The sequence below is a fragment of the Arvicola amphibius genome, chromosome 6 (genome assembly GCF_903992535.2).
Source record: "Arvicola amphibius chromosome 6, mArvAmp1.2, whole genome shotgun sequence".
NCBI lineage: Eukaryota > Metazoa > Chordata > Mammalia > Rodentia > Cricetidae > Arvicola > Arvicola amphibius.
In genome coordinates this window covers 39,253,368-39,278,760 of record NC_052052.2, presented here as the reverse complement: position 1 = coordinate 39,278,760, position 25,393 = coordinate 39,253,368, and the positions used below count along the sequence as shown (strand labels likewise).

The following is a 25,393-nucleotide window of genomic DNA, read 5'->3' as shown; positions in this document are numbered from 1 at the left end:
TGGTTGGGATGTTGTTCACTGATGGACTCTTCTAGTACCAGGAGGGAAAGTCGGGAAATGTTGACTTGTTGGGTTGTAGAACGGAAAGACATACTCGACCCAAGACAGAAACCAACAGATTTAACGGAAAGAAGTGCTACACTTAAGTGATTGTAGAGACTTATGTTCCGGTTCCCTAGGTTCACCTCATCAGTTGTGCAATAATAACAGGCTCCAAGCATGGTTTTCTTGGAGCTTGCGTCAGTTGATTGCCTCATGCCTGAGTGAAGAGTGCGGGTGCGAGGGGAAGAAAAGGTCCAGAGTTTCTCCAAAGGGCATGCCTGCAAGACACAGACGTGTGCATAGCAAAACGTGCTTACTGGGTGGGCTTCTAAGGAATCCCGAGGAGAAAACTAACAATGAAATACTGTAGTCCAGTCTTTTTTTAATTTGCACAGTGGGACGGGAAATTCCAAGCCAATGGATGACTTGTCTGTAGTGAGAGGCTCCTCTCACAGATAATTGGCATTTCGAGTATTTAGTGCAGTGGTCCTTGGGAGGGAGGGGCTAGGCTGGAGGTTAGACGCAATTAACAACGGTTTTCCCGAACTCGGCCCACCTTATGCTGCTGTGTCCCTAGACCTAGACCTAGGGAAAGCAAACTCAAAACGTACTACCCCCATCTTTCTGCGTGATCTGCACCTTTAAACTTACTCCATTTCAAAGCGGACCCCGGAGGCACCGCCCACATCCGTCTAACATCACTTCCTTCAGTGTTTGGGAGAAGGAAAAAAAAAGAAAAAAGAAATCTGGGAACCCGAGGGGTTGGCCTGAGCGGCGATAGGAGAGAGGACCGGACCTTCTGCTGGGAATCCTGTTCTCTCAGTCCGGTGGCCCTGTGCAACTACCACCATGGAGATGTCTCTTCGTTTCGAGACCACCTGTTTGCTGTGCTGCAGTTTCCTGCTCCTCATCACTTCTTCAGATGGTCGTACTGGGCTTGGAAAGGGTCAGAACTCGTTCTTATCGCAATCTTTACCGACCTCGGGTCCCCTTCTTGTCCTAATACTCTCGCTGAATCTTAGGCCACACCAGATTTCTTTTTATCTTCCTCAGCTGCTCCGGATGATATCTTGGGGTAGGGAGTACCTACCAGGTGGGAGAGGATTTAAGAGAGGGAAGTTGTACTTGGAGGGCGCTCTTAATTCTTGGGTTTGTGGAGATATGGCCCTTAAATTAGGACTGGGCTGTTTAAGAAACCAACACGTGTAGTATTGGGCGCTTGGGAAAACTTTCTGGAACTGTCACCTTTACACCTGAAGAAATAGGGTCTCTGGTGACTTGTATATCAGAGATAACCGCTTGGGTTTGAAGATCCTCACCACCCCCAAGACCCAGCTCCTGATTACCCGGGAGATGCAGAAGAAAGCCAAATGAAGGCTAGGTCTTCTGCTAGGTTACCAACAGTTGTCTTTGTTGTAGCTCAGCTAGTGTGTGGAGGAAACAGACTTTCTTAGATCGAGGCATCAGTGGTTATGAATGAAAGTTAGGAAGTGTGAACCCTCTACTCCATGCTGTTACCTACATCTTTCTAAATTTGAATACCTTCTCATCAGTCTCTTTTGAAAGCTGAATTGGCTAACTGGATGAGATGTAAATGGATCCCAACCCTGCTTTGATTATTACTGATCTTACTGTATGGGTTCCTCCTGCCGCTGCTGCTGTGGTGGGGTGTGTGTACGTATGTGTGTGTATTAAGTGTGGTATCTGCCCATGTGTGTGCTGGTGCATGGCACACATGACTAGGCCAGAAGAGGATGCTAAGTGTTTGCCTCTTCTGCTTGTTCTCCACTTATGAGACTTTTATATGGTTACTTAAAATTTGAACCCAAGCCCTCTTGTCTTCACAACTATTCTTATCCTCTGAGCCATCTCCAGGCCCAATCATGCTGTTTTTAATTTTAAAAGACTTATTGTGTGTGTGTGTATATATGTGTCTCTGTGTATGTGTGTGTGTATGCATGTGTGTCTGTGTGTGTGTGTGTGTGTGTGTGTGTGTGTGCATGTGCATAAAGGTATGGTCCAAGTAGGCCAGAAGAGAGTGCAGTTCCCCAGGAGCTGGAAGTACAGGCTTGACATGGATGTTGGGAACCTCTGGAAGAATAGCATGTTCTTTAACTATTGAGCCATCTCTTTATCCTGTTTGTTTGTTGGTTGATTTGGTTTGGTTTGGTTTTGGTTTTTCAAGAGAGGGTTTCTCTGTATAGTCTTGACTGTCTTGGAACTTGCTTTGTAGACTAGTCTGGCCTGGAACTCACAGAGATCCACCTGCCTCTGCTAGGATTAAAGGCATGTGCCACCACTGCCCAGCTGTTGTTTGTTTTTGTTTCTTTTTGTTGGTTTGGTTTGGTGTTGATCTGGTTTTTAGAGACAGTGTCTTTCTGTGTAGCCCTGGCTGTTCTGTAGCTTCATCTATCGACCAGGCTGGTCTCAAACTTGGAGATCCTCCTGCCTCTGCCTCCCAAGTTCTGGAATTAAAGGTGTGTACCATCACCACCCAGCTGTTGATTATTTTTAATGCTTCTCATTTTTCATTCTTTGCTGGGCAATGAGTTTGAGTAGAAATTCAGTGGGCCTGGACACAGTTACCTGTGTTAGTATTGATTTTTGATTACCAGATATTTTTGTCATTGTCTTGGGTACTAGAGATGTGGCAATAAAGAGAATAGACCAAGCTCTTGCTTTTGCTGGATGTGTATTCTCGTCAGAAAGAGGGTGGGAATAGGCTAGGTCATAACATTACTGAGAGAATTTCAGTTTTTATCTTATAATCCTGTGGTAGAGTAAGAAGTTAAGCTGAGGAGGGCAAGGGAGCTGCTGTTGACTTGAGTTAGGAAGGTGAGAAAAAGCTTTTCTAAGGTGATGTGTGGATGTCTATCTATAAAGGATGTGATACACTGCACAGTGAGTCCTGTTGGGTCAAAATGTTTCAAATATTGATAATCCTACTGTAAAACAGACTGGCCTATGTATAACTTACATATAGATTCTATGGACGTAAGATTATATCATACTTACCCCACTTCAAAAAACAAAAACAAAAACAAACAAACCAAGTGCTCCCCGAGGCTGGAGTTCCCAGGATTTCTGACCAGTATTGTTTCTTCTGGGATGTCTAAGTAGCTCCAGCTCTTTCCAGAAGATGCCTTGGCTCTTTGCAGAGAGGAAAGATGGAGTGACCACCCTTCCTACCCTCCCCCAGCAGTTTTCACCGTGAAGAGCAAACACAGCAGTGTGGAGTGTGCACTATACTGGGATTATTAGGGCCTAGATTTTAATCTTGGTCAGGTCGTTTAGCCAACTCTGGTCTTCCCCTGGTGACCATTTATTAAGGGAGAAGGTTGGGTTAGAGATGTGTCCTGAGGGCCTGATAGCTCTAACATCCCAATGTCTGAAAACACTGTTCTCTAAAGACTAGAAATTGCAAATGTCTCACCCATGAAGAGAAGCATAACGACTGGTGTTTACTTCTCCTCTGCTGCCTTCCAGGCCCTGCTCTGTGCCTTTTCCTACAGCGACTGTTTTCATTCTTAGAGTAGCTCTGTGAGGTGGGTAATATTTTTCTTGTCATCCCCATTTCACAGATGAAGACTCTAAAATGAGGCATTGGGAGTTAAGTGGACAGCAGGAAGATGAGTCCCAGAGCCCATGTCGGCACCACTGTGGCCTCCAGTGGAGAGGAGAAAACTAGCCATTCACGCGCTCATCCTGCCCACCCGCAATAGAAATCGATGATTTCAATCTCTGGAATTAAAAGTTGGCACACTAAGACTCCATGCCCTGTTTACAGCCACAGTCGCATCAGGAGACATGTTTTTGTTAGCTATATTTAGCATTTATGCAAACGATTGAAGTTCTGAGCTGCGATTCCAGCTCAGCTTTCTGACCGCAGACATCTCTTGGCCAGGCTGTTACTCTGTACTCTGTACCTTTCAGGTACAGTGTTCCCTGTCTCAGGCCCAGCTGCCAGCTCTGACACTTGACCTCTTGTTATTTAGTTTTAACCAGCTGGAGTGTGGGTTGATGCTCTTCTGATGTCTTTAACACGGCTTTTAGGACAAAACTTGGACACGGACATAATTAGTGGGTTTGGAAATGGCTTTGCCTGTGTTTGGCACCATCTCAGGAAAGAGCTGTTGGTGCGGGAGCCTTTAGCTTCCTTTGCAGATACCTGGCCTAAACTGTCTTGTGGGCGACACCTTAGGAAACTGGATGCCTTCAGAGGTTCCGAGCTGCCGTGGCCAGGAGTATGGCTGCTTAAAACCGTACCTGTATAAGCTCTTTTTCAAGGGGAGAACAAAAACAAAGCAAAACCCCTGCAGGCTTTGTAGAGCTGAAGCGTTCTCGAGGTGCATTCCCTCGTTCATTTATCTGGGGTTCTCGAGGTGCATTCCCTCATGCATTTATCTGGGGTCCTCTGGGTACATTCCCTCATGCATTTATCAGGGGTTCTCGAGGTGCATTCCCTCATGCATTTATCTGGGGTCCTCGGGGTGCATTCCCTCATGCATTTATCCGCTGACCACCGTCAGTGAGGCAGGGAGTGGGGTGGAAGGCTCTGACTGTAGATGCCACCACCTGCACTCCAGGCCCAGCTCTGCCTCTCACAGGTCTGTAACCCTGGGCAGACTCTTTCACTTCGGTTTCCTTAGCTGTAAGAAGAAAGGATAGACTTAGCACCTCATAAGGTTATTTTGAGAAAAAAATTAATACCTGTAAACAGTAAACAGATTTTAAAAAGCGCTATGCTCAACAACACATTGTCAGTATTGGTTTTGTTATCATAAGCGCTTACATTTTTCATCTCCTGCATCTCTGCTGCATTCAGGAGAGCTGGTTACCTCCCGCCTGTCTCTAAGGTTGCTCTTTTAACCTAGCCATTGAAGTTTTTAAAACCTGAGCAAACAAAAGAGGGGCCTGAGAGAGGGTTCAACAGAAGTGCTTGCTGCACAAGTGTGTCCACTTATGCTTGACTCCTGGAATCAACACAAAAGTGAAAGTAGAGAATTCACTCCATAAAGTTTTTCTCTGACCTCTACACAGGTGCAATGGCATGTACTCCCACATGCACACTTGCACACATGCAGTAAGGAAGAGAAAGGAAAGACAGAGTAGAAACTATAGTTTACATATGTGCCCTTCCTCCTTCCCATTTCCTGTATTAGCACTGACACGTTTACTCCAGTTGATATTACATTTCAAGGCTGTCCTGAAACTAGCTCTTGTAGACCAGGCTGGTCTTGAACTCACAGAGATCCGCCTGCCTCTGCCTCCCGAGTGCTGGGATTAAAGGTGTGCACCACCACTGCCTGGCTACATTTCACTCTTAGTGTATGTTTTGTACATTTTGACAAATGGAATGTCACTATTAGTTTGCCAGGGCTGCCATAGTAAGTACTATAGATCAAGTGGGCCTCTATTTATCTTGATTAATGTTCGTGTGTGTTTATGCATATGGAGGCCGGAGGTCAACCTCAGGTATTGTTCTTCAGATGACTAGTCACCTTGTTTTTGAGACTGGGTCACTCTTTGGGACAAGACTTGGCTGACTGGCTAGAGAACTCTAGGGATCCCTGAGTCTTCACCTCCCCAGCTTTTTACATGGATTCTGGGGACTGGAGAGGGTCTCGTGCTTGTGTAGCAAACATTTTACAGACTGAACACTGCATTGGATGGTTTTAACATAAGAAGTTTATGTTTTGATGATTCTAAAGGCTTGAAACCAAGATCAAGATGTTGGCAGGGGTGGTTTCTGCTTTTATAACCCTCTTTTCTCTACTAACATGGTCTTCCCTCTGTGTGTATTTAATCTCTTCCTTCAAGAATTAGATCAACTTCATTACTTCTTTCAAAACCATGTCTTCAAGCAGTGTCATATTTTAAGGCACTGAGGATTAGAACCTCAACATAGATAGGGAGAGACTGTGCACAGTTAGGCTGTAACAACCCGGATCTGACAGTGCACTATAGTGTTACAAAATAGCTTGCTGGTATCACAAGCCCACATTACCTGGGTTCTGGGGCTCAAACTTTACTGCCTGAGATAGCCCCTCGGCCCCTACATTTTTTGTTTGCTTGTTTGTTTTTGTTGTCTGATTTTGAAACGGAATTGAATGAATCCAGGCTGGCCTTAAAACTCAAACACACTTACTATGACTCCATGAACAACCTTAAACTTATGATCCTCTTGTCTCCACCTCTTGGATGCTGGGATGGCAAAGGTACACAAGCTACCTTTTCCTGATTTAGATTTGACAGTTTCTTTCGTGATTCCATGAGTTATTTCTCTAAACACTTCATATGTAGTTTTTGTTCTGTTTTGTTTTTAATTCTGTGGTCGATAAGCCTAGTACCTAAAGTCCTCATAGTCTAACTCACTCTGCTTCTGATGATTTGTTTTTGCATGCACGTGTGTGTGTGTGTGTGTGTGTGTGTGTGTGTTTAAAGCAATTTGTGGATTTATGGTGGTAAACTTACAACAGTTGTTCATCATTAACTACCTTAGAGCCCTAATTCCCAGGGGAATGTTTCTCTCCAGAAAGGTTTCATATTTTCTGAGTGTGGGGGTGGGTGGGGATGAACTGGATTTCGGACCTAGAATTCCTCTAGTTTTCTTTTGTGGTTTAATAGGAGAGTCTCAGGCTCATCTCTAGTTTGCCACATCATAGTAGGTGTTTGCTTTTGGTGTGGGTGACCTCACCTTTGCTTGTCCTTCCAACTTCCAGCTCACTTTGTGTTTGCAGAGAGATTTCCATTGTTGCAGTAAGTCTACTCTGAAGTCCATTTTATCTGGGATGTCATTGTTGTGTGGGTGGGTGCCGCTGCAGGCTCTTTAGTCAGGCACACTGCCAAAGCAGGACCCCATTGTCCAGGTTTGAGGCGTGTGAGTAGTGATGATAAACCTCCCAGCCCTGGGCATCCTCCCAAATTCACTCTCAGTGATTCACTCATCGGGATCAAACTTTGGACCTTAGGCCCCTGACACTCCCCCTCCCCCTTGGCCCGTAGCCCATGCTGTTGACATGGGAAAATAATGATGGTTAGTTCCGATATTGCTCCTGTGTGTTAACTTGTGTGTGAGCTTGTGTTCCCCCGTGGTGGAACACTGATAACAATTAGATTGTAATTCATTTGAGGGAAATAAATTTCTGAAAGACAAAGGCAGTGACTGAAAAGGCACAAGGCTGGATGTGAAGTCCCATGTTAGCAGTGAGATTACCTGGGATAACTTGTTGGCTTCCCAGAGCCTCAGCTGTAAAGAAAAGCAAAAGCTACTCCATACACTGATGTTCCTATGCTGACTGTGTTAACATTTTTCTGTTTTTTGTTTGCTATTCGGCAATAAGCTTATGAGAGACAATTATAGGGATTTGAATCCTGAGAAAACTGAAATATAGAGAGGGGAAAGCGTGAATTATTGTCAAGGAAACATGAGTTGGCTTGTAAAATATGCTGTCCACATGTTAGTAAAAGCAGATACAAGGAACATCACAGGAGAGAGGGCAAAAAGAGTAAAGGCCAGAGGATGGGAGGGGATGTTGTGAAATGCTGTCTTCTGGACATGACAGAGCAGTTGTACCTTGAACTCAGCATCTGTGGCTGTCTGCAGAAGGGTCTCACAAGGCCCCACTCCCCTGTGAGGAGAAAGAACCAGAGTCGCCACAGGACACAGCAAGACTGAGTTTGCAGCACAAAGGAGATTTATTTTGCCCCAGATGGACAAAAGGCAGGGAGTAAGAGACCGAGACAGGAGATAGATGATAAGAGAGAAGAGGAAAGGGGCCAGGGGGTTGATGTTTGACCTGGAGATACAAAAGACAGCCTCTGGCTGGAGAGGAGACAGACGTGGCCCAAAGGCAATAACAGTGTCTAAAGGGAAAAAGGGAAACCCCTTGTTAAGATGAGTTGGTTTGTTTTAATTGGGCGTGTTAATTAGGACTTTAAATTAAGAATTTAATACTTTTCTTACTAATAGAGTCAAACGGGAACTTTTGATGGCTGGACCTTGGTGGTCAGCCTCAGGAGGAGGAAGTGGCCAAATAAGGGACTAGAACTTGGTGACTACCTTCAGGAATGTAAGCTGTGGTTTAGCAAGGAGGAGAAAGGTAAAAGACAAAACCTGTCAGAGCCGTGTTTGCCGTGGGCTTGCTAGAGCCCTTCAATAGGCATATAACTTAATGGTTGCTGGAGAAGGTGTCATTCCTCAGTGGTGTAGCCATTAGTAAGGTGCCCTTGCTCAAGTAAATAACCTCCCAGCCAGGCTCGTGCATGCAACCCTAACTAAATGGGCACATACACAACTAGGAGGGGACTTACTAGGAAGAAGGGCGTTAGTGGGGGGGGGGGGGGTAAAAGAGATAATAGATACATGAAACTTGAAAAATAAATACATTTAAATAAATAGCTAACATTAGGATCACTAACATTTTCTGGAAAGAATCTAAGATTTTCAAGAACTCTTATGGAGTACCTGCATGTGTACTGCTGCATGCGAGGGAAACAGGAAAAAGATGCAAGAGGGGAATTCCCCTTGGAGTAAGGGAAGTGAACGCAGATGGTAAAGGATGTCTGGGAAGTGTGGGGGGAGAATGGAGTGGTTTGAGAGCGGCCCTATCAGACGACAGGCTCTCTGGGCTTTCTGCCTCAGTGCTGAGCTGGAGGCTAGCGTGGGGAAGAAAGGCAGAGGTGGACCAATTACGAAAAAGCCTGGAGGGGAGAGAGAGAACAGTGCTGTGGGTAAAGAGGCAGAAAATGCTTCTGTGTCTTGGGTTTTAAGAAAAGTGTAGAGTTAGGTTGCAAAAGTGAGTGGATGTTTTTGTTTAAGACAAGGTCTCTCACATACACTTCAGCTGTCCTGGAATTCTGTGAATACCAGGCTGGCCTTGGAACTCACAGAGCTCCAACTGCTTGCATTTCTCCCCGAGTGCTAGGACTAAGGGTGTGCACCGTCACACCCAGCTAGGTTTTTTTTTTGTTTTGTTTTGTTTTGTTTTGTTTTATTTGGGTTTTTCAAGATGGGGTTTCTCTGTGTAGCCTTGGCTGTCGTGGAACTCTGTAGACCAGGCTGGCCTCCAACTCTTAGAGATCTGCCTGCTCTGCCTCCAGAGGGCTGGTATTAAAGGCGTGCTCCACCACTGTTTAGCCATGTCTTATTTTCTTATTGAAGCCTTTGTAAGCACTTCTTTTATCCTTAGGACATTAACTCTGAAAATTTTCTTACTACGCAGTAATGTAATTAAGAAAGATCATGGGGTCCAGGGAGGTGGGTCATTGGGTAAAAGTGCTTACCACAAATCTTGTCAAGCTAAGCTCAGTCCCTGGGACCCACATGGTAGAAAGAGAGGGACAACTCCTTTTCTTTTCTTTTTTTTAATAATTTTTTTTTGCATTTATAAGGTTGGATTTTTTAAAAGTAGGTTATGGTGGGGAAAGGGAAGAAGGGGAGAAGAGGAGAGAGAGAGAGAGAGATAAACGGGGAAGGGGAGAAGTGGGGAGAAGTGGGGAGAAGGGAGAGACAGAAGCTGCTGAGAGAGAGAGAGAGAGAGAGAGAAAGAGAGAGAGAGAAGAAACAAGGGCCAACTCTTGAAGGTTGTCCTCTGACTTCCACACAGAGGCTGTGACATATGAATGCCCAGATAAATAAAGAACATAGTTTTAAAAAGAAAAAAAATCTGGCTGAATTGATGTACCTACATGACCTCATTTATTAGTTCTTTATGTCACTATTCAGAGGTAGAAATTAATGTCTTGATTTTCTGGATGGTGAGATTGGGACTTAGATGGCTCCACTCAAACCCCACACACTTAATGGGAAGTGGAGTTCCAGATCTACGTCTTTGTGACTTGAAAGCCACAACATGTGTCATTGAAATGTGATGTGCTCTGTTTTCAGTTTCGGACATTCCCATTCATTCTTACAGTATTGTTGGCCCAGCATTTCACATCCTTGTTTAATCTCCATGACAATCATTAATTAGATGGTGTTATCTCCATTGAGAGGCCTGAAAACAGGCTTGGGGAGTGTGATGATTCATGGTTTATACCCAGAGAACCTATGCTCTGGATGTTTATAAGGCTCTTTCCTTCTAGGCTTTGGAGATCATATTCACTGGAGGACGTTAGAAGACGGGAAGAAAGAAGCAGCTGCAAGGTATAAAACGTGGTGTCGTGCCATTGGCAGTAACAAAACTTTCTAGCCATTAGCTTAGCATTGCTTTCAGGTGAAGGGCTATGTCAAAGCCCCACATTCAGAACTAAATAATACTCGGGAGGCAGAGGTAGGCGGATCTCTAGTTTGAGGTCAGCCTGGAAAAAAAAAGCTCAGCATATACTGTGTACCGGGTATTAGATAATCTCAACCAACTCATTTAGTTTTCACATTTCCATGAAGTATGTTTCTTTGGTTTTTTTTAGCGATATGAAATTAAGTCACTCAACAGTTAATTTGTCCAAGATCACAAGTTGGTATAAAGTAGAGCTGAGCTTCCAACACCTCTTTAGGTTCTTTAACTAAAGAACCTGTGCTCTCAACCCTAAGTTATACGGCCTACTAACCTGAAGCTAAAATGTTGTGTTTCAGGTCTGTGTACAACCCAGAGCACAAGGCTGGGGGAGGAGGCGGAGGTCGGGAACTCAGTTTTACATGGATTGGTTTATTTAATCTTCACAGCCTCTGAGATTGGTGCACCTATGAAATAACTGTTACATTTTATAGAAAAGAAACCGAGATACAGAAAAGTGAAGCTACTTTCCAGTATTTAAGCTGCTATTAAGTGGCAGAGCCAGGACTTCCATTTCTCTACTGTAGTGTATTGGAGACTTACTCTGCCCCAAAGTATGTGTCCTATATGATATCACAATACTGGCACAGGCATGCTAACACATACACTTCTACACCTACCACGCTAGTAATTGCTGTTCCAGAACAGATCCTACAGCCTCTTGACACTGGGGTCTCAACCTTCTGCAATAGAATTGCCAAATTTAATAATAGAAATAAAAGATGCCCAGCTAAATTTATATTTTACATAAAGGAAAATAGAATATGTCTATGCAGCGTAATGTGTTTTTTAAAAAATTTTAAATTCAGATTTAATTGGGAAATCTGCATTGTATTTGACAACCTATCCAAGATGAAAATTCCCATTAGTCTTTCAAGTTAAATAATCTGAAGGGGCTGGAGAGATGGCTCAGTGGTTAAGAGCACTGACTGCTTTTCCAGAGGACCCGGGTTCAATTCCCAACACCCACATGGCAGCTCACAACTGTCTGAAGATCCAGTTGCAGGGGATATGACACCTCACACCAATACATATAAAATAAAGTTAAATAGACCATAAAAATATTAAAAAATAAAATAAAAATAATCCGACCCAAGGATATAGTTCAGTGGCAGAGTGCCTGCATGCGGCCCTGGCCCAGCACCCCGCTCCCAAACAGAGACAAATTCAAATATCAACCAAGTCTTCAACGAGTTTTCTGGGTATCTCTCCACTTCTATTCTTCACACTAACATGGCTACCCGTAGCATTTTTTACTGTGTGTGGGCACTTAATTCTTCCAGTTAAGACCCTCAATTTCCTTAGGGGAACGGTTTTTATGTTCATATCATACCACGGAAAGATGTTGACGATTGAAATAGTTGTTGTGAATAAACATTTACTAAGAGCTACTAGCTGTAAGAGAAATCCTGACTAGAGAAGCTTCATTTGTAATTTGCTTTCTCTGTGCTAAATGTGGTGCTAGTAATTTTGTGGAATGCCCATTAAATCCTAATTAATGGGCATCTTTGGCGCCAGGGCAATCATATTTTCTTAGACCTATAACATGTGGTGTAAATAACTGATGCCATCTAATCTCCATGTCTCCTTTCTGAGAATTTTTGTTCTTGAACCGGTTGGTGTAGCATTTCCGTTTCCATAGAAACAAAAGCTCTTGTAGGAAAACAGGACGTCCGGGTTTCACTTCCGGTTCACGCCGGAAGTTGACTCGGCCGTCCGCACATGGGTGTCCTTAGGGAGGATGCCGCTCGTGGTGTTTTGCGGACTGCCGTCGAGCGGCAAGAGCCAGCGGACTGAAGAGCTGCGCCGGGCGCTGGCCGGCGAGGGCCGCACGGTGTACGTGGTGGACGACGCCTCGGTGCTGGGCGGTCAGGACGCGACGGTGACGGCGTACGGCGACCCTGCCGGTGAGAAGGCTTTGCGTGCGGCGCTGCGGGCCGCGGTGGAGCGGCGCCTGAGCCGGCAGGACGTGGTCATCCTGGATTCCCTCAACTACATCAAGGGCTTCCGCTACGAGCTGTACTGCCTCGCGCGGGCCGCGCGCACGCCTCTCTGCCTGGTTTACTGCATACGCCCGGTCTGGCCGAGCCCTAGACCTCAGGGGGCTGAGGCCGCTGAGAACCGCGACCCGGCGGCTGTCAGTGTGAGCTGGAGGCCGCGAACCGCGGAGGGCGAGAAACCTCGGGTGGCCGGCGCCGTGGGGGAACAGTGCCCCGCCAGCCTGTTAGAAAATGGGGCAGCCCGGCCGGCTGTCCCCAGGGAACTGGATCCGGAGGAAATCCTGCCATCAGATCCTCCAGCGGGAGTAACTCCGGAATCCGAGAAATCTGCGAAGCCTGCTTCCAGTGCCTTTCCTCCCGAACTTTTGGAGTCCTTAGCGCAGCGCTTTGAGGCTCCTGACTCTCGGAACCGCTGGGATCGACCTTTGTTCACCGTGGTGGGCTTTGAAGAGCCATTGCCCCTGGCTGAGATCAGATCTGCACTGTTCGAGAACCGGGCACCCCCGCCCCATCAGTCTACGCAGTCCCAGCCCCTGTCCTCTGGCAGCTTTCTGCACCAGCTGGATCAGGCCACGAGCCAGGTGTTGAGTGCCGTGATGGAAGCACAGAAGGGCGCCGTACCCGGAGACGTGTTAAAGCTTCCTGGCACCACGGAGCACTTCCTGTTTACCCGGCCCTTGACCATGGCGGAACTGAGTCGTCTCCGTCGCCAGTTTATTTCCTACACAAAAATGCATCCCAACAACGAGAACCTACCTCAGCTGTCCAATATGTTTCTAAAGTATCTGAGCCAAAATTTGCCCTAATAGAGGCACTGGGAGGCGGCGATAGTTCCTGTCTAAATTATACTGTACTTTGTCCGGGAAGAATAGTGTGTGAAGGTCTGCAGAGCCTACTGTACTAGGGTTGCTAGGGTTGACTAACTCATTTTCCTGGCCACCGCTGTGCATATCACGCCTGCGTGTATAGCATAAGCTAAGGCATAAGAGGAGTAGCTCCAGAAATCTCAGGTGGGCAGTTTTTCTTTGGTTGGACTCTGCCTGGGGATATTACATCTGGATGGAGGAGAATTATTTTAAGTCAACTGTGAGTAGAAGACGAAGATGATACAGTTTTATATGGCCCTTTCATACTACAAATATATTTGAGTATAGTACTTCTTGCTGTCTATCCTGCATCATCGAACACAGGTTTTTTTGTTCTGGGAAACTGATATTTGTATAAGACAACCATTAGTTATTTCCTCTAATAAAATTTTTCAAAGTTGTCTGCTGGACTCTTAATATAATTTAATGTTATCACTGTAACTTAGTACTTTACATGTATCGTGGCATATTTTTGCCTGATAGTATTTTTTATATGAGAGGCTCATTTGTTTGGCCTTTATATTTTAGCACCTTCCATAGCAATCGTGCTTCATCGTATATTTTGAGGCAAGCATCACTAATCTTAATTTTGTTGGACAGACAGTAAATACTGCATTCCCGTTATCCGTATAATTTTTCAGACTTGGCTTTGGTCTTGAGTAATTGTTTGTGTAGAATGCTTAATTAGGTGAAGGATGGCCATTACAGAACCCATGGAAGATTAACTAGTTTCTTAGGAGAAGGTGCTTTTGGGAGACTGTAGAAAAGTTAGTATTTGAAACGCAGCTGTAGAAAGATGGTCAGCAAACATGTTCTGTCTAGATGACTCTTCTAAGTGAAGGACACTGCAACGTCCAAAAAGAACACTGGTTTTGGAATCAGTATTTTTGCTAGCTTATAAATGGCAGAACTTAAATTTCATGTGATCAGTTAATATCTTGGGAGTCTTGATCTTTCTGGGTGGGGCTGGGGATTGAACCCAGAACCTTGTACAGGATGGGCAAATGCTCTACCATTGAACTATATCACAGATTAATTTTTTTTATTTCTATGAGATCATTAATAGTATCCACCCTAGATAAGTGTGTTGGAGTATGTTTGTAATCCTAACTCTCAGGAGACTGAGGCAGGAGGATTGCCATGATTTTAGGCCAGTTTAGGTTACAGAGTCAGAGACCTGAATCTAAAGTAAAATCACGATGAGATGGCCAGTCATGCATCCAAGCGTAACAGTCCAACTTCAGTCCCCAGGGCTTACACAGTGAAAGGAGAGGACCTCTGATCTTCAGTGAACTTGCTCTCTTCCTTCCTTGCTTGCTTGGTCTCCCTTCCTCCCTGGAGCGTGCAAGGCACGCACACACTGAAATAAACATAATTATTACACCAGGCGGTGGTGGCACACGCCTTTAATCCCAGCACTCAGAGACGAGGCAGGCAGATCTCTGAGTTCAAGGTCAGCCTAAATAAAATTATTTTTTACACTCCAGGAAATTATTTATCGGGGTGTAGCCTTGGTTGGCCTGAAACTCATTAGCCAAACTAGCGTTCAGATTCAGAGATCAGCCTCCAGACTGCTGGCATTAAAGCCATGTGTCACGATGCCTGGCTCATAATTGTAATTTTTAAGAAGTTTCTACCCTGGGATTTGTGAGGCTGTGGAGTTTAGTGCATTTTGGTTATGGTCACCTACATCCTGCCATCTGCGTACACTTGTCCTTCTCGTGTGGTTTATAAGCCTTTACAGATACTAAAGGCAGAAGTCAGTCCATTCAGATTCTCAGTAAGCCTGAGGTGAGGTAGATAGCAACCTAACACTTACTAAAGGAGCTAATCATGTACAATAGCACTGGTGTATAGTGAATACTGTGTGCTTGATGTCTGTCAGCAATACTGTATGTGTTGGAGGTAAAGACAGCTGAGAACACCTTGTCTCAGGAATTCTAAGTGTAATAGAAACATTTTACCCACTGAACCATCTCCCTGGCCCTATTGATTGTTTTGTTTTGTTTTGTTTTGTTTTTGAGACAGGGTTTCTCTGTAGCTTTGGAGCCTGCCCTGGAACTAGCTCTTTGAGACCAGGCTGGCCTCAAACTCACAGAGATCCGTCTGCCTCTGCCTCCCGAGTGCTGGGATTAAAGCATACGCCACCACCACCCAGCTCCTATCGATAATTTTATATCCTTATTTTATATTTAGCATATTAATGGAACGTTTTGTTTACATTTTCAGTTTTTTAATAATCACTTTGAGATACAGTAACCACCAAAATATTATAATTTTTTTCTTATTTCACTTTTTTTTGTTTCTACTTTTAAAGTCCAACTTTGCAGAATTTATGGAAACAGAACTTACAGTATTTTTTTCTGATATAATCTATTAAATAGTTGGACTGTTTTACAGTTTTACTGTTGAAACCATACAACAGAAACATTTCTATGCAGTACTCTTTGACTCAGTGAACTGATGGTTTTGTTAGCGTGCTTTTGAGGGATTCTACTAGAATATAATTTCTTTGTTTTTAAGTGGCTTGCCGCTGATGGTGATCATCCATAAGTCTTGGTGTGGAGCTTGCAAAGGTAGGTACAGTTGTTCCCCCCGACATTAGGCTTGAGATGTCAACATGTTAGCGTTGGTGCTGGCAGAGCACTGCTGATTGCCGTGAGCAATACCAAAGAAATAGGAAGGGGATGGGAAGAGTAAGATGCAGTTACCTGGTGTATGGCGTTAAGTGTGTTAATGTCTCAGACAGTACATCTTAAGCAGAAGCTGGAATTCTGTACAGAGGGATATATATTGTTTAGGGAAGGAGAGAATCAATCAGAACTGGAGGATACTTGCCTGTGGCATGTATTCTTTCTGCCTGCCATGTTTGGAAAGAAGTTCAGCTGGGCATGGCAGCTTCCAGTAATCCCAGCACTCAGGAAGTTGAACAGAAGCATTGGCACAAATTAGAGGTCACCCTGGACAACAGGGTGAATCCCTGTCTCAAAAATAAGATAAATAAGAGGAGTGTACAAGCCAAGTGCTGTAGTGCATGCCTGTAATCCTAGCACTTGGGAACCTGAGGCAGGAGGATCAGAAATACAAGGATAGCGTGAGTTCCACTGAGAGACCCTGCTTTTTCTTAAACTTTCAAAGTTGATTTTTCTTTAGTACCATTTTATTTATTTATATCTTTTATGCATGGGTGTTTTAGCTGCATGTATGTACGTGTACCACACTTATACTTGGTGCCTTCAGAGGACAGAAGAGTAGATCCCCAGGAATTGAACCACCCTGTGGATCCTGGGACTCATCTCAGGTCTCTGCAAAGAGCAGGGAGGGTTCTTAACCACTGACCATCGCTCTGTCCCAGCATTTTATTCGTATTTATTGTATGGGTGTTTTGATTTGTTTTGTTTTGAGACAGGGTCTCATGTAGCCCAGGCTAGCCATGAACTCACTGTGTAGTGGAAGATGACTTCAAGCTTAGATCTTCTACCAGGGTACTGTGCATACTGAACGAGCACTTTACTAACTGAGCTCCACCCCCAGCCCAAGAGACCCATAACAACAACAGAAACTAAACGAAAACTTAAGAGGTGGTGTTGGGCCTCCTTATTCCAGCACTTGGGAGGCTGGAACCTGAGAACTCCAGTGAGGTTCGGGATAGCCTGGGTCACAGTGTGAGGGTCAATGCCCTCCCCCCAGCAGCTACTAACATTGTGGTTCCTTTTTCAATAGAAATTAAATTGAAATATAACTAAAAAGCAAACTATGGGAGCCGTGAGGTGGCTTATTGAGTAAAGACACTTGCTACACAAGTCTGGCGTCATAGGTTTGATTCCCGGAACCCATGTAAAGATGGAGAGAACCGACTCCACATAGTTGTTTTCTGAGCTCCATGTGTGCTATATGGCACATGCATACACACATGTACACACATATACATATACATAGACACTCCTCCATCATTTACAGTGTGGAGTTCAGAGTACAACTGTGGGAGTCCATTCTTCTGCCATGTGGGCTACAGGGATTGGACTTAGGTCATCAGGAGTGGCAATGGGCATCCTTACCCACTAAGACATCTCTTCAGCCCATATTTTTTTTCCTTTTTGCTGAGACAGGGTCTCACTGTGTAGCCCTGGCTATGCCAGAACTCACTACTTAGACCAGGCTGGCCTCAGCCTGAGAGATCCTCTTGTTGTGTCCTTGATTAAAGACTTGTGCTGCCACTCCCAGCCCCCCACTGTCTTCGTTTCACAAGAATCCCGGCTGGGGTCACATCACAGTGCAAGTGCTAGAAGCAGGGTGAGATCTAGGTGCCCAGTTCTTGTTTTATGATTGCATTTTTAGAAAGATTCTTGTTCTTATTACTTGTTAGTGTTGTTTGAGACATGTCTCATTGTGTGGCCATGGCTGGCCTGGAACTTGCTCTGTAGAAAAGGGTAGCCTGGAACTCAGAGAGATTCACCTGTCTCTGAGTCCAAAACTCTGGAAATAAAGGCCTGCTACACCATGCCTGGATTTTTTCTTTTTCTTTTCTTTTCTTTTCTTTCTTTTTTTTTTTTTTTTTTTTTTTTTTTTTTTTTTTTTTTTTTTTTTTTTGGAGACAGGTCTTGCTATGTTGTTCAGGTTGTTCTTAAACTTAAGTAGTTCAACTTTCTGGGTTTTTTTGTTTTTGTTTTTTAAATTTTAATTGTTTTTTTTTGTTTTAATTGTGTTTGTGCATGTTGAGACATGTACATTTGTGTGCATGTGGAAACTGGAGATCAGCTTTGAATGTTTTTCCAACTGGTTTCCATGTTTTCAATTTCATTTTATTTATTATTGTGCATGTGCTCACATGATGTGTGCCAGAAGACAACTCCGAGTGTTCGGTTTTCTCCTTCTACCTTTCCATAGATTCTGGGGATCAAAGTCAGGTTGCCAGGCTTGCACAGCTGAGCCATATTGCTGGTCCCAACTTTGTTTTTTGAGGTGAGGTCTCTCAGTGGAACCTGGAGCTACTGGATTAGGTGACGCTGGCCAACAAGCCAGCCAGCCAGTCCCAGGAATCCACTTATTGCTGCCTCCTGGACGCTGCAACTTCAAGTGCATGCTACTGTGCCCTGCTGTTTTCGTGAGTGCAGGGAATTGAACTTAGGTCCTCGGGCTTGCATGCAGCGCTTTACAGACCAGGCCATCTCCCAGTCAGCCCTCAGTGCTAGGTTTTTAGATTTAAAAGTTTCAGTCATATGAGTTAGGTTAGTAAATACCTGACCCACCAATAGGAATTAGTGATGTTTATATTCATTAGTGTTTGGGTATCCTAATGTCTTTGTCATTGTGAAATCTTCTCGTTTTTTTCTCCCTAGCTTTAAAACCCAAATTTGCAGAATCTACGGAAATTTCAGAACTGTCCCATAACTTTGTTATGGTAAATCTGGAGGTAAGACTTTAAGAGTTCCCCCCTCCCCATGTCCCCTGTGATCTTAAGGTATTGTTTTAGATTTAGCATAATGTGATAATGGGTAGAACTGTTGTTTTTCTCTTGACTACTAAGGCTTACATGAAAGATGTATTAGAAAGCCATCCAGCATTTAGAGAGGAAGTAGGAATGGAGTCTTTTCATCCTTAGTGTTTGACTGTGATAGATTTTAAATTTCCATATAGTCATTCTATAGATGGGCACATAGAGAGGCTACAACTTCTGAAAATTGTGACTCAGCTGAGCACCTACTAGATGCTTGGCTGAGTTAGCCTTTCCTGTGCAACCTTCCTGCTTCCTCATGGAGGCATCTTTTTATGTAACTGATACAGAATTCAAGTCTTGTGGTCCTGAATCTTAGACTATCAAGTCTTAGGCTTAGAAGGGATTGTTTAGAGGCCAGGCGGTGATGGTGCACGCCATTTATCCCAGCATTCGGGAGGCAGAGGCAGGCGGATCTCTGTGAGCCTGGTCTATTAGAGCTAGTTCCAGGACGGGCTTCAAAGCTACACAGAGGAACCATGTCTTGAAAAACAAACAAATAAACAAAACAAAAACAACAACATCAAAAAATCCCAAAACCCAGAAGGGATTGTTTAGGTCATTGATATTATTCCCAACTCATAGAGAGGCCTGAAATCAAGTGTGTGGTTTTTGTCAAAATCCTAAGAGCCTAATACGTGAGAAAATACTGTGAGCAAGGTGTGCTCCCTTCTGGCCATACTCTTCAAGTGTGGCACCATGTAGCACTTTATCATGATGCTTCCAGACACGTGTTTCTTTAAAGAGATTGTTTGCTTAAACATAGGTCCAGCAATCTTCTGAACATGTAAAGAGGCAACATTGAAGCATCAAGCGTGTAGTTAGTGGATAGCCCACTGCTAATTAAAGCAGTTTAAATAAATGCTCCTATTTTAAAATATATAATTTATTTTTATTTTGTGTTCGTTGTTTTTTTTTTTTCCCTCATGTATGTCTGTGTGAGGGTGTCAGAGGCCCTGGAACTGGAGTCACAGACCAGCGAGAGCTGCCATGTGGGTGCTGGGTCCTCTGGAAGAGCAGCCAGTGCTCTCTCTGGCCCCCATAAATGACCCTATTTAATCCCTGTAATGGGAACCTTGCTGTTTATTTCCCTTGAACACTATCTCCTTACCTTCTGGGGGTAGACTGGGATTTCTCACTCAGAGGACAAGAGGTCTCCAGTGAATTCCCAGCTTCAGGAAATGCAGTCCTGGTGTCACATTATCCACTCTTGGGGAAATCCTGTGTGCGAGTCAGCGACAGAGCACTGGGAGTGCGCCGGCAAACAAAAGCGTTCCCTCGCTGGGGTAACAGTCTAGCACGGGAAAACAAGCAACATGAAATACATCAGATGCTGTTTAAAGCTATAGCTGAAAGCTAAAGGCAAAAGAAATAAGATTATTAACAATTTAAAATAGGCATCTAGGAAAGAAAATTATATTTGACCAAAACTCAGAAGCAGAAAAGGGAGTGAGCCTGGTGGATGGTGGGGAAGTGTCTCTAGGCAGAGCAAGTCCAGAAGCCCAAGTTACGAGTGTCTGGTTTGTTGAATGACAGTAATAAGTGGATTAATGTGGCTAAAGATGCCTGAACAAGGTAGAACATGAAGTTTAAGAAGTTCTAGGGGAACCAGATGGTGGTGGCACACACCTTTAATCTCAGCACCTGGGAGGCAGAGGCAGGCGGATCTCAGTGAGTTCGAGGCCAGCCTGGTCTACAAAGCAAATTCCAGGAAAAAAGAAGTTGTTCTAGGAGACATGGGTGGGTCACACGGAGCCCCCTGGCCTGAGCAAGCCTGGAGTCCTCTGGAAGGCTTTGAAGAGAGGGAGAATATGTCCTCATCTAAGGATTATTTAATCTTAACAGGATGAAGAGGAGCCCAAGGATGAAGCATTCAGCCCTGATGGGGGTTATATTCCACGCATCCTTTTCTTGGGTAAGGCAGACAAACCTCTTGGGTGACCCAGGATAAGAGGTTGGTAGAGAGAAATGATAAATATTGGAATTACACTGATGACAAACCAGAGTGTCCAAGAATAAGGGACCTGGGGCAGGGCAAGGTGCTGCACGCCTATAATTCTACTTTGGAGGATAATGTGTTTGAGGCTGGCCTAGGCTACAGAGAGATCTTGAGGTAGTGGTGGTGGTAAGAATATGAACGAGAATGAACAAACTTTTCCACTAAATAACTGCTTTTATAGGGAAGCATAAAAAGTATGACCCCCACCAAGTCATTCATAGTCATTAGGACATCGCCCCTATATCAAATGCACTACTAGGATAGATAGTTTCCACCCCTGGGTCTGTGTGCAGCAACCAACGGAATAGCACAACCGGGCATGTGTCTTTCAACATTTTTGTTTGTTTGTTTTGTTTTTTAAAGACAGGGTTTTTCTGTGTAGCAGCCTTCACTGTCCTAGAACTTGCGTTGTAGACCAGTCTGGCCTGGAACTCAGCCACACCTACTTCTACTTGTGTCTCGTCTCCCCAATGCTGGGACAGGTGTGCACTCCCACACTCAGTGCTGGGACAAGTGTGCACTACCACACCCAGCTTTGTCTTTCTATAATGGTGGCACACCATCTTTGGTCCCAGTCCCAGGAGGCAGAGACTGGAGGTTTAGGAATTCAAAGCCAGCCTCCGCTGGAAGTTTGAGCTAGGTGGTGGTAGTTCAGGCCTTTAGTCCTAGCCCTGGGAGGCAGAAGCAGGGAAATCTCTTTGAGTTTGAGGCCAGCCTGGTCTGAGTTCCAGGACAATCAGGGTTACACACAGAGAAACCCTGTCTCGAAAAAACAAAAACAAACAAACAAAAAAGCCATAGGACATTTTAGGCTGTTCTAGAATACATCAAACCCTATCTCAAAAAAATCCAAAAATTAATATACCAAAAACTTTTTGCCAGATTTAATGGATGACATAAATAAAGAAATGTATATAATTCTTAGGGGATGGGGGTAAGTGGAAGGAATAGGAGGAGGGAAGGGAGTGGGAATTTGGATTGGTATGTATAATGAAAAAAGATAGTTTTCTTTTTAAAAAAAAAGGAAAAAAATGAAAAAGAAAGAAATGTGTAATTTTATCTTTATCAAGCAAAAAGAACATTCCAGAAAGGGAATATAGCATTTGCCAAGGTACGGGATGGAAATGATTAGCTGTGTTCAAGGGAGCACATGGAATTTTTTACGCTTATAGCATGAAGTTCCAGAGGAGGGAGGTGACCTAATGAACTGCAGAGCGGGTTTGTCTCCTGAGGGCCTAGTGTACCAAATGGTGTCGGATTACCGCAGCCCTCTCCCCTTTGTCTTCCGCAGATCCCAGTGGCAAGGTGCGCCCCGAGATCATCAATGAGGGTGGAAACCCCAGCTACAAATATTTCTACGCCAGTGCCGAGCAAGGTGCAGTTCTGAGGGGCGGGAGGCAGAATGGTTGAACCCAGACGAGGTCTGGGACAGGAGCCCAGCTCCGTAAGCCTGTTGGCTAACCATCTCCCACAGGACTAGCTTTTGGCGAGATACCATAGCAGATACAACTGAAAGATAAAACCGGGCCTTTCCCCAGCTGCTTAGACTCCAGTGGGAGGGCTAATGACTGGCTAAAAGCTGATGGACCCAAGCTTACGGAGGTAGTTACCTGCTCCTGGCCTCAGTTAATAAGTCAGAGTTGGATTTGGTTTGTTTTGTTTTTCCATTGCGCCTGTACTGTTCTTGTAAGAATCCAGAGGATAAGAAATGCAAACTGTTAGCTGAGCAAGTCAAAGCAGTTTCATAGATATTAAACAAAATGGACAGACAGTGTAAGAATTTGTCTGGCTCTGGCAAGATGGCTCAGTGGGTAAAGGCACCTGCTGCCAAACCTGAACGACCTAAGTTCAAAGGAGAGAACTGTCTCCTGCTAGTTGTCTGCTGACCTTTCCACGGGTGCTGTTGTAGATTAGTGCTGTTGTAGATTAGATTAGTACTGTTGTATATTATTAGTGCTGTTGTAGATTAGTACTGTTGTATATTATTAGTGCTGTTGTAGATTAGTGCTGTTGTAGATTAGTGCTGTTGTAGATTATTAGTGCTGTTGTAGATTATTAGTGCTGTTGTAGATTATTAGTGCTGTTGTAGATTAGTGCTGTTGCACACATGCTCAATATAAAAAATGTAATACAGAATAATAATGTGTCCCTAGAAAGACACAAAGACAATTCACACCATGAAAATGAGTGTGTATGGAGTAAGACTTGCTAGAAACAGGTAGCTTGCGTCCAAAGAGTGAGTTATAGTCAGCAAAAAAGGGAAAAGCATATTACAGGCAGAGGGAATGGCATTAGCACAGAGGGCGAAGGAAGGCTGAAGTGTCTGCCTCACTTTTTGGTCTCTTGGTTCTGAAGCACTGTCATTCTAGGGTTGGAATTGATGTCCTGTGTTGTCACTGTGTTCCCTCTCCCACCACCACCTTTAAAGGGAAGTCCCTTGCTAAGTTGCCATGGTATCACCTATTGTTAGACTGCCAAGTCACTGGTCACATCATATCTGTCCTTGGAACTCTTATTCCTAAAGTGGAAAAGGGAAAAGATAGAGCGTTGTCCTCTGGGTAAGGAGGATGCACCCACCTTAACCAGTGCAGGAACCTGGAAGTGGTGTTAGATGCAGACTTTCCACACAGAGAAGGGCAGTGGGGCTTTGAGTCCTAAACTTGTGTCTCTCAAGATTCATCTCCTGATTAGACTATGCAATTGCTTTTGTTTTCTCCACACTAACACAATCCAAAGGTAAGCAAGCACAAGGCTTTTCCCAGAGTCCTCACAGCTTAGTTGGCATGAGACTGGAAACATTCAAACCTGGCTATACCAAAAGCATAAGTAACACATAAAGGGAAAAGCTAACTATATTAGCTACTTTAACAAGCATGAATGGGTTTCCAAGAGTCCCAAGACAGACTGGCTCAGCCCAGCTCCTTCCCTTGCCCTTGTAGAGCTGCCACTCAAAGGCACTGACGTCACTGCCCCCCTGGAAGTGCAAATGAGTGTTTAGGAGGGATTCCAGAGATGCTTAAGGCACGTTGTCTGCCTCTGTCTTTCCTTTCTTCCCCTAAAAACCTGGCTTTTTCTGTTATAGTTGGTTAATAGTAAAAATGACAAGCCCTTCAGTAAAGATCCTAAGAGCATTTCCCCTCGTGGTGTGCACATGCGTGTGTGTTTACTCACACATTATTTTCTCTTCAGGGAATGAGGTAAATGCAGCAGTCATTCCAAAGGCATCAGAGGGGCAGCAGGAGGGTGCTTCCCCTTCCCTGAGTGTCAAGTGAGCATGTGCAGTCACGATGGGGTCAACAAGAATGCTAGAAAACTAACCAAAGTAAGGACTAGCATTTCTATAGGTCTTACTAGTTTATGAAACACTTGTATTGCTTAATTTCCGCAACAGTCAGATGTCAGTAGTATTCTCTCACTTTGTAGACAGGAAGGGAAAAGAAAGACATGATAGGGCTGAAATCCAGAAGCGGATCTCGAGTCCAGGCCTTACACTCTTATATCTCTCCGAAAACATTTAAAGTCTATGTTGTGCCGTGTCAGGTGCTAACAACGGCCCATACTCACCCGTCCCTTACCTCTTTTCCAGTTGTTCAGGGCATGAAGGAAGCTCAGGAGAGGCTGACAGGTGATGCCTTCAGAGAGAAGCACCTTCAAGATGAGCTGTGACATGAAGGAGTGTTCTGGAAGAAAAGCAGCAGGAATCCTGAGGAATCACCCAGAACAGTTCAACCACCAGGAAACCGAGCTTCTACCGACACTGGCAGGAGCTCTCACTGTGGAAGAGGCTTTCTGCTGAAGCGGTCTGTGCATCCAGCAGCATGGCCATGTCTTCTGCTCCCTCTCTCCTAAATAGCCATTCCTTTGAATGTAAAGGATGAAACTGTCAGGTACAAAACATGAGCCACTTGGAGATTTGCTCCACATCAGTGTTTGCGTCCTTGCCCGTTTCCTCCTGCTGTGCTCATGCTGAAGTGAACGGAGATGGGAAGCAGCTTTTCTATAGTGTTTTTAAAGACATCATTCTCCTTTTCTCTTGGTGATAATCCTGGGCTTCTTCCTGAATTCCTGTGGCCTTCCTTCTCTGTGCAGGCCTCCCTGCTCGCACGAATGTGTGTCACGAATGGCCGTGTGCTGGGACTCAGCCCCAGCTGGAAGCATGCTTTCCCTGTTGCTGTTAGAGAAACCAAAACCTTCAAGCCCTGAATGGAGCCATTTTGTCAATTCATCAACTGTATTTTTGTACTGGGGTTAAAACAAAAAGAAGAGATAAGATATTAATTATTTCACTAAGCTTTAATAAAACTTTAAACAGATGCTGTGGCAGTCTTTTGTTATTAGGAAGGGAAGAAGGGCTAGAGGTAGCGCAGAGGATGAGGAAGAAAACTGGCCTGTACTAGGAGTCCTAGCCTAGGACCCCTGCTCATCCACCTACATCCAGGTGAGCACCTGGGCATCTCCTTTGTTGTTATTAAGGCAGAATCTTAGGCTGTCCGGGTGTCCTCACACTCTTGGGTTCAAGTGATTCTCCCATGCCAGCCTTCTGAGCTCTTGGAATACAGGTGAGAGCATCTCTGTACTTCTAAAGCCTAATTCCCTCTGCCTACCTATCACTTTGAGTGTATCATAGGCTGTTTCTTTTCTGTGTTTATTGTTGAAAGACCTCCGGAGCGGGGAGACTCTCACTCAAGTCTTGGGATAACACCCCCCCCCCCCAG

General features: G+C 44.5%; 2 protein-coding genes across 2 annotated transcripts; both read left to right on the top strand.

Annotated features, from left to right (window-relative positions):
• The first annotated feature begins 751 nt into the window (after positions 1–751).
• Positions 752–24,991, top strand: Txndc12 (thioredoxin domain containing 12). The gene is made up of 7 exons (XM_038332452.2): positions 752–988; positions 10,129–10,189; positions 15,709–15,761; positions 18,525–18,598; positions 20,525–20,594; positions 21,970–22,053; positions 24,265–24,991. The coding sequence occupies exons 1-7, from the start codon at positions 892–894 to the stop codon at positions 24,342–24,344; spliced, it is 519 nt and encodes a 172-aa protein (XP_038188380.1). The 5' UTR covers positions 752–891; the 3' UTR covers positions 24,345–24,991.
• Kti12 (KTI12 chromatin associated homolog) lies at positions 11,385–13,586 on the top strand. The gene has a single exon (XM_038332447.2). It carries the CDS (start codon positions 12,061–12,063, stop codon positions 13,123–13,125), a length of 1,065 nt encoding a protein of 354 aa, XP_038188375.1. The 5' UTR covers positions 11,385–12,060; the 3' UTR covers positions 13,126–13,586.
• Positions 24,992–25,393: the final 402 nt, after the last annotated feature.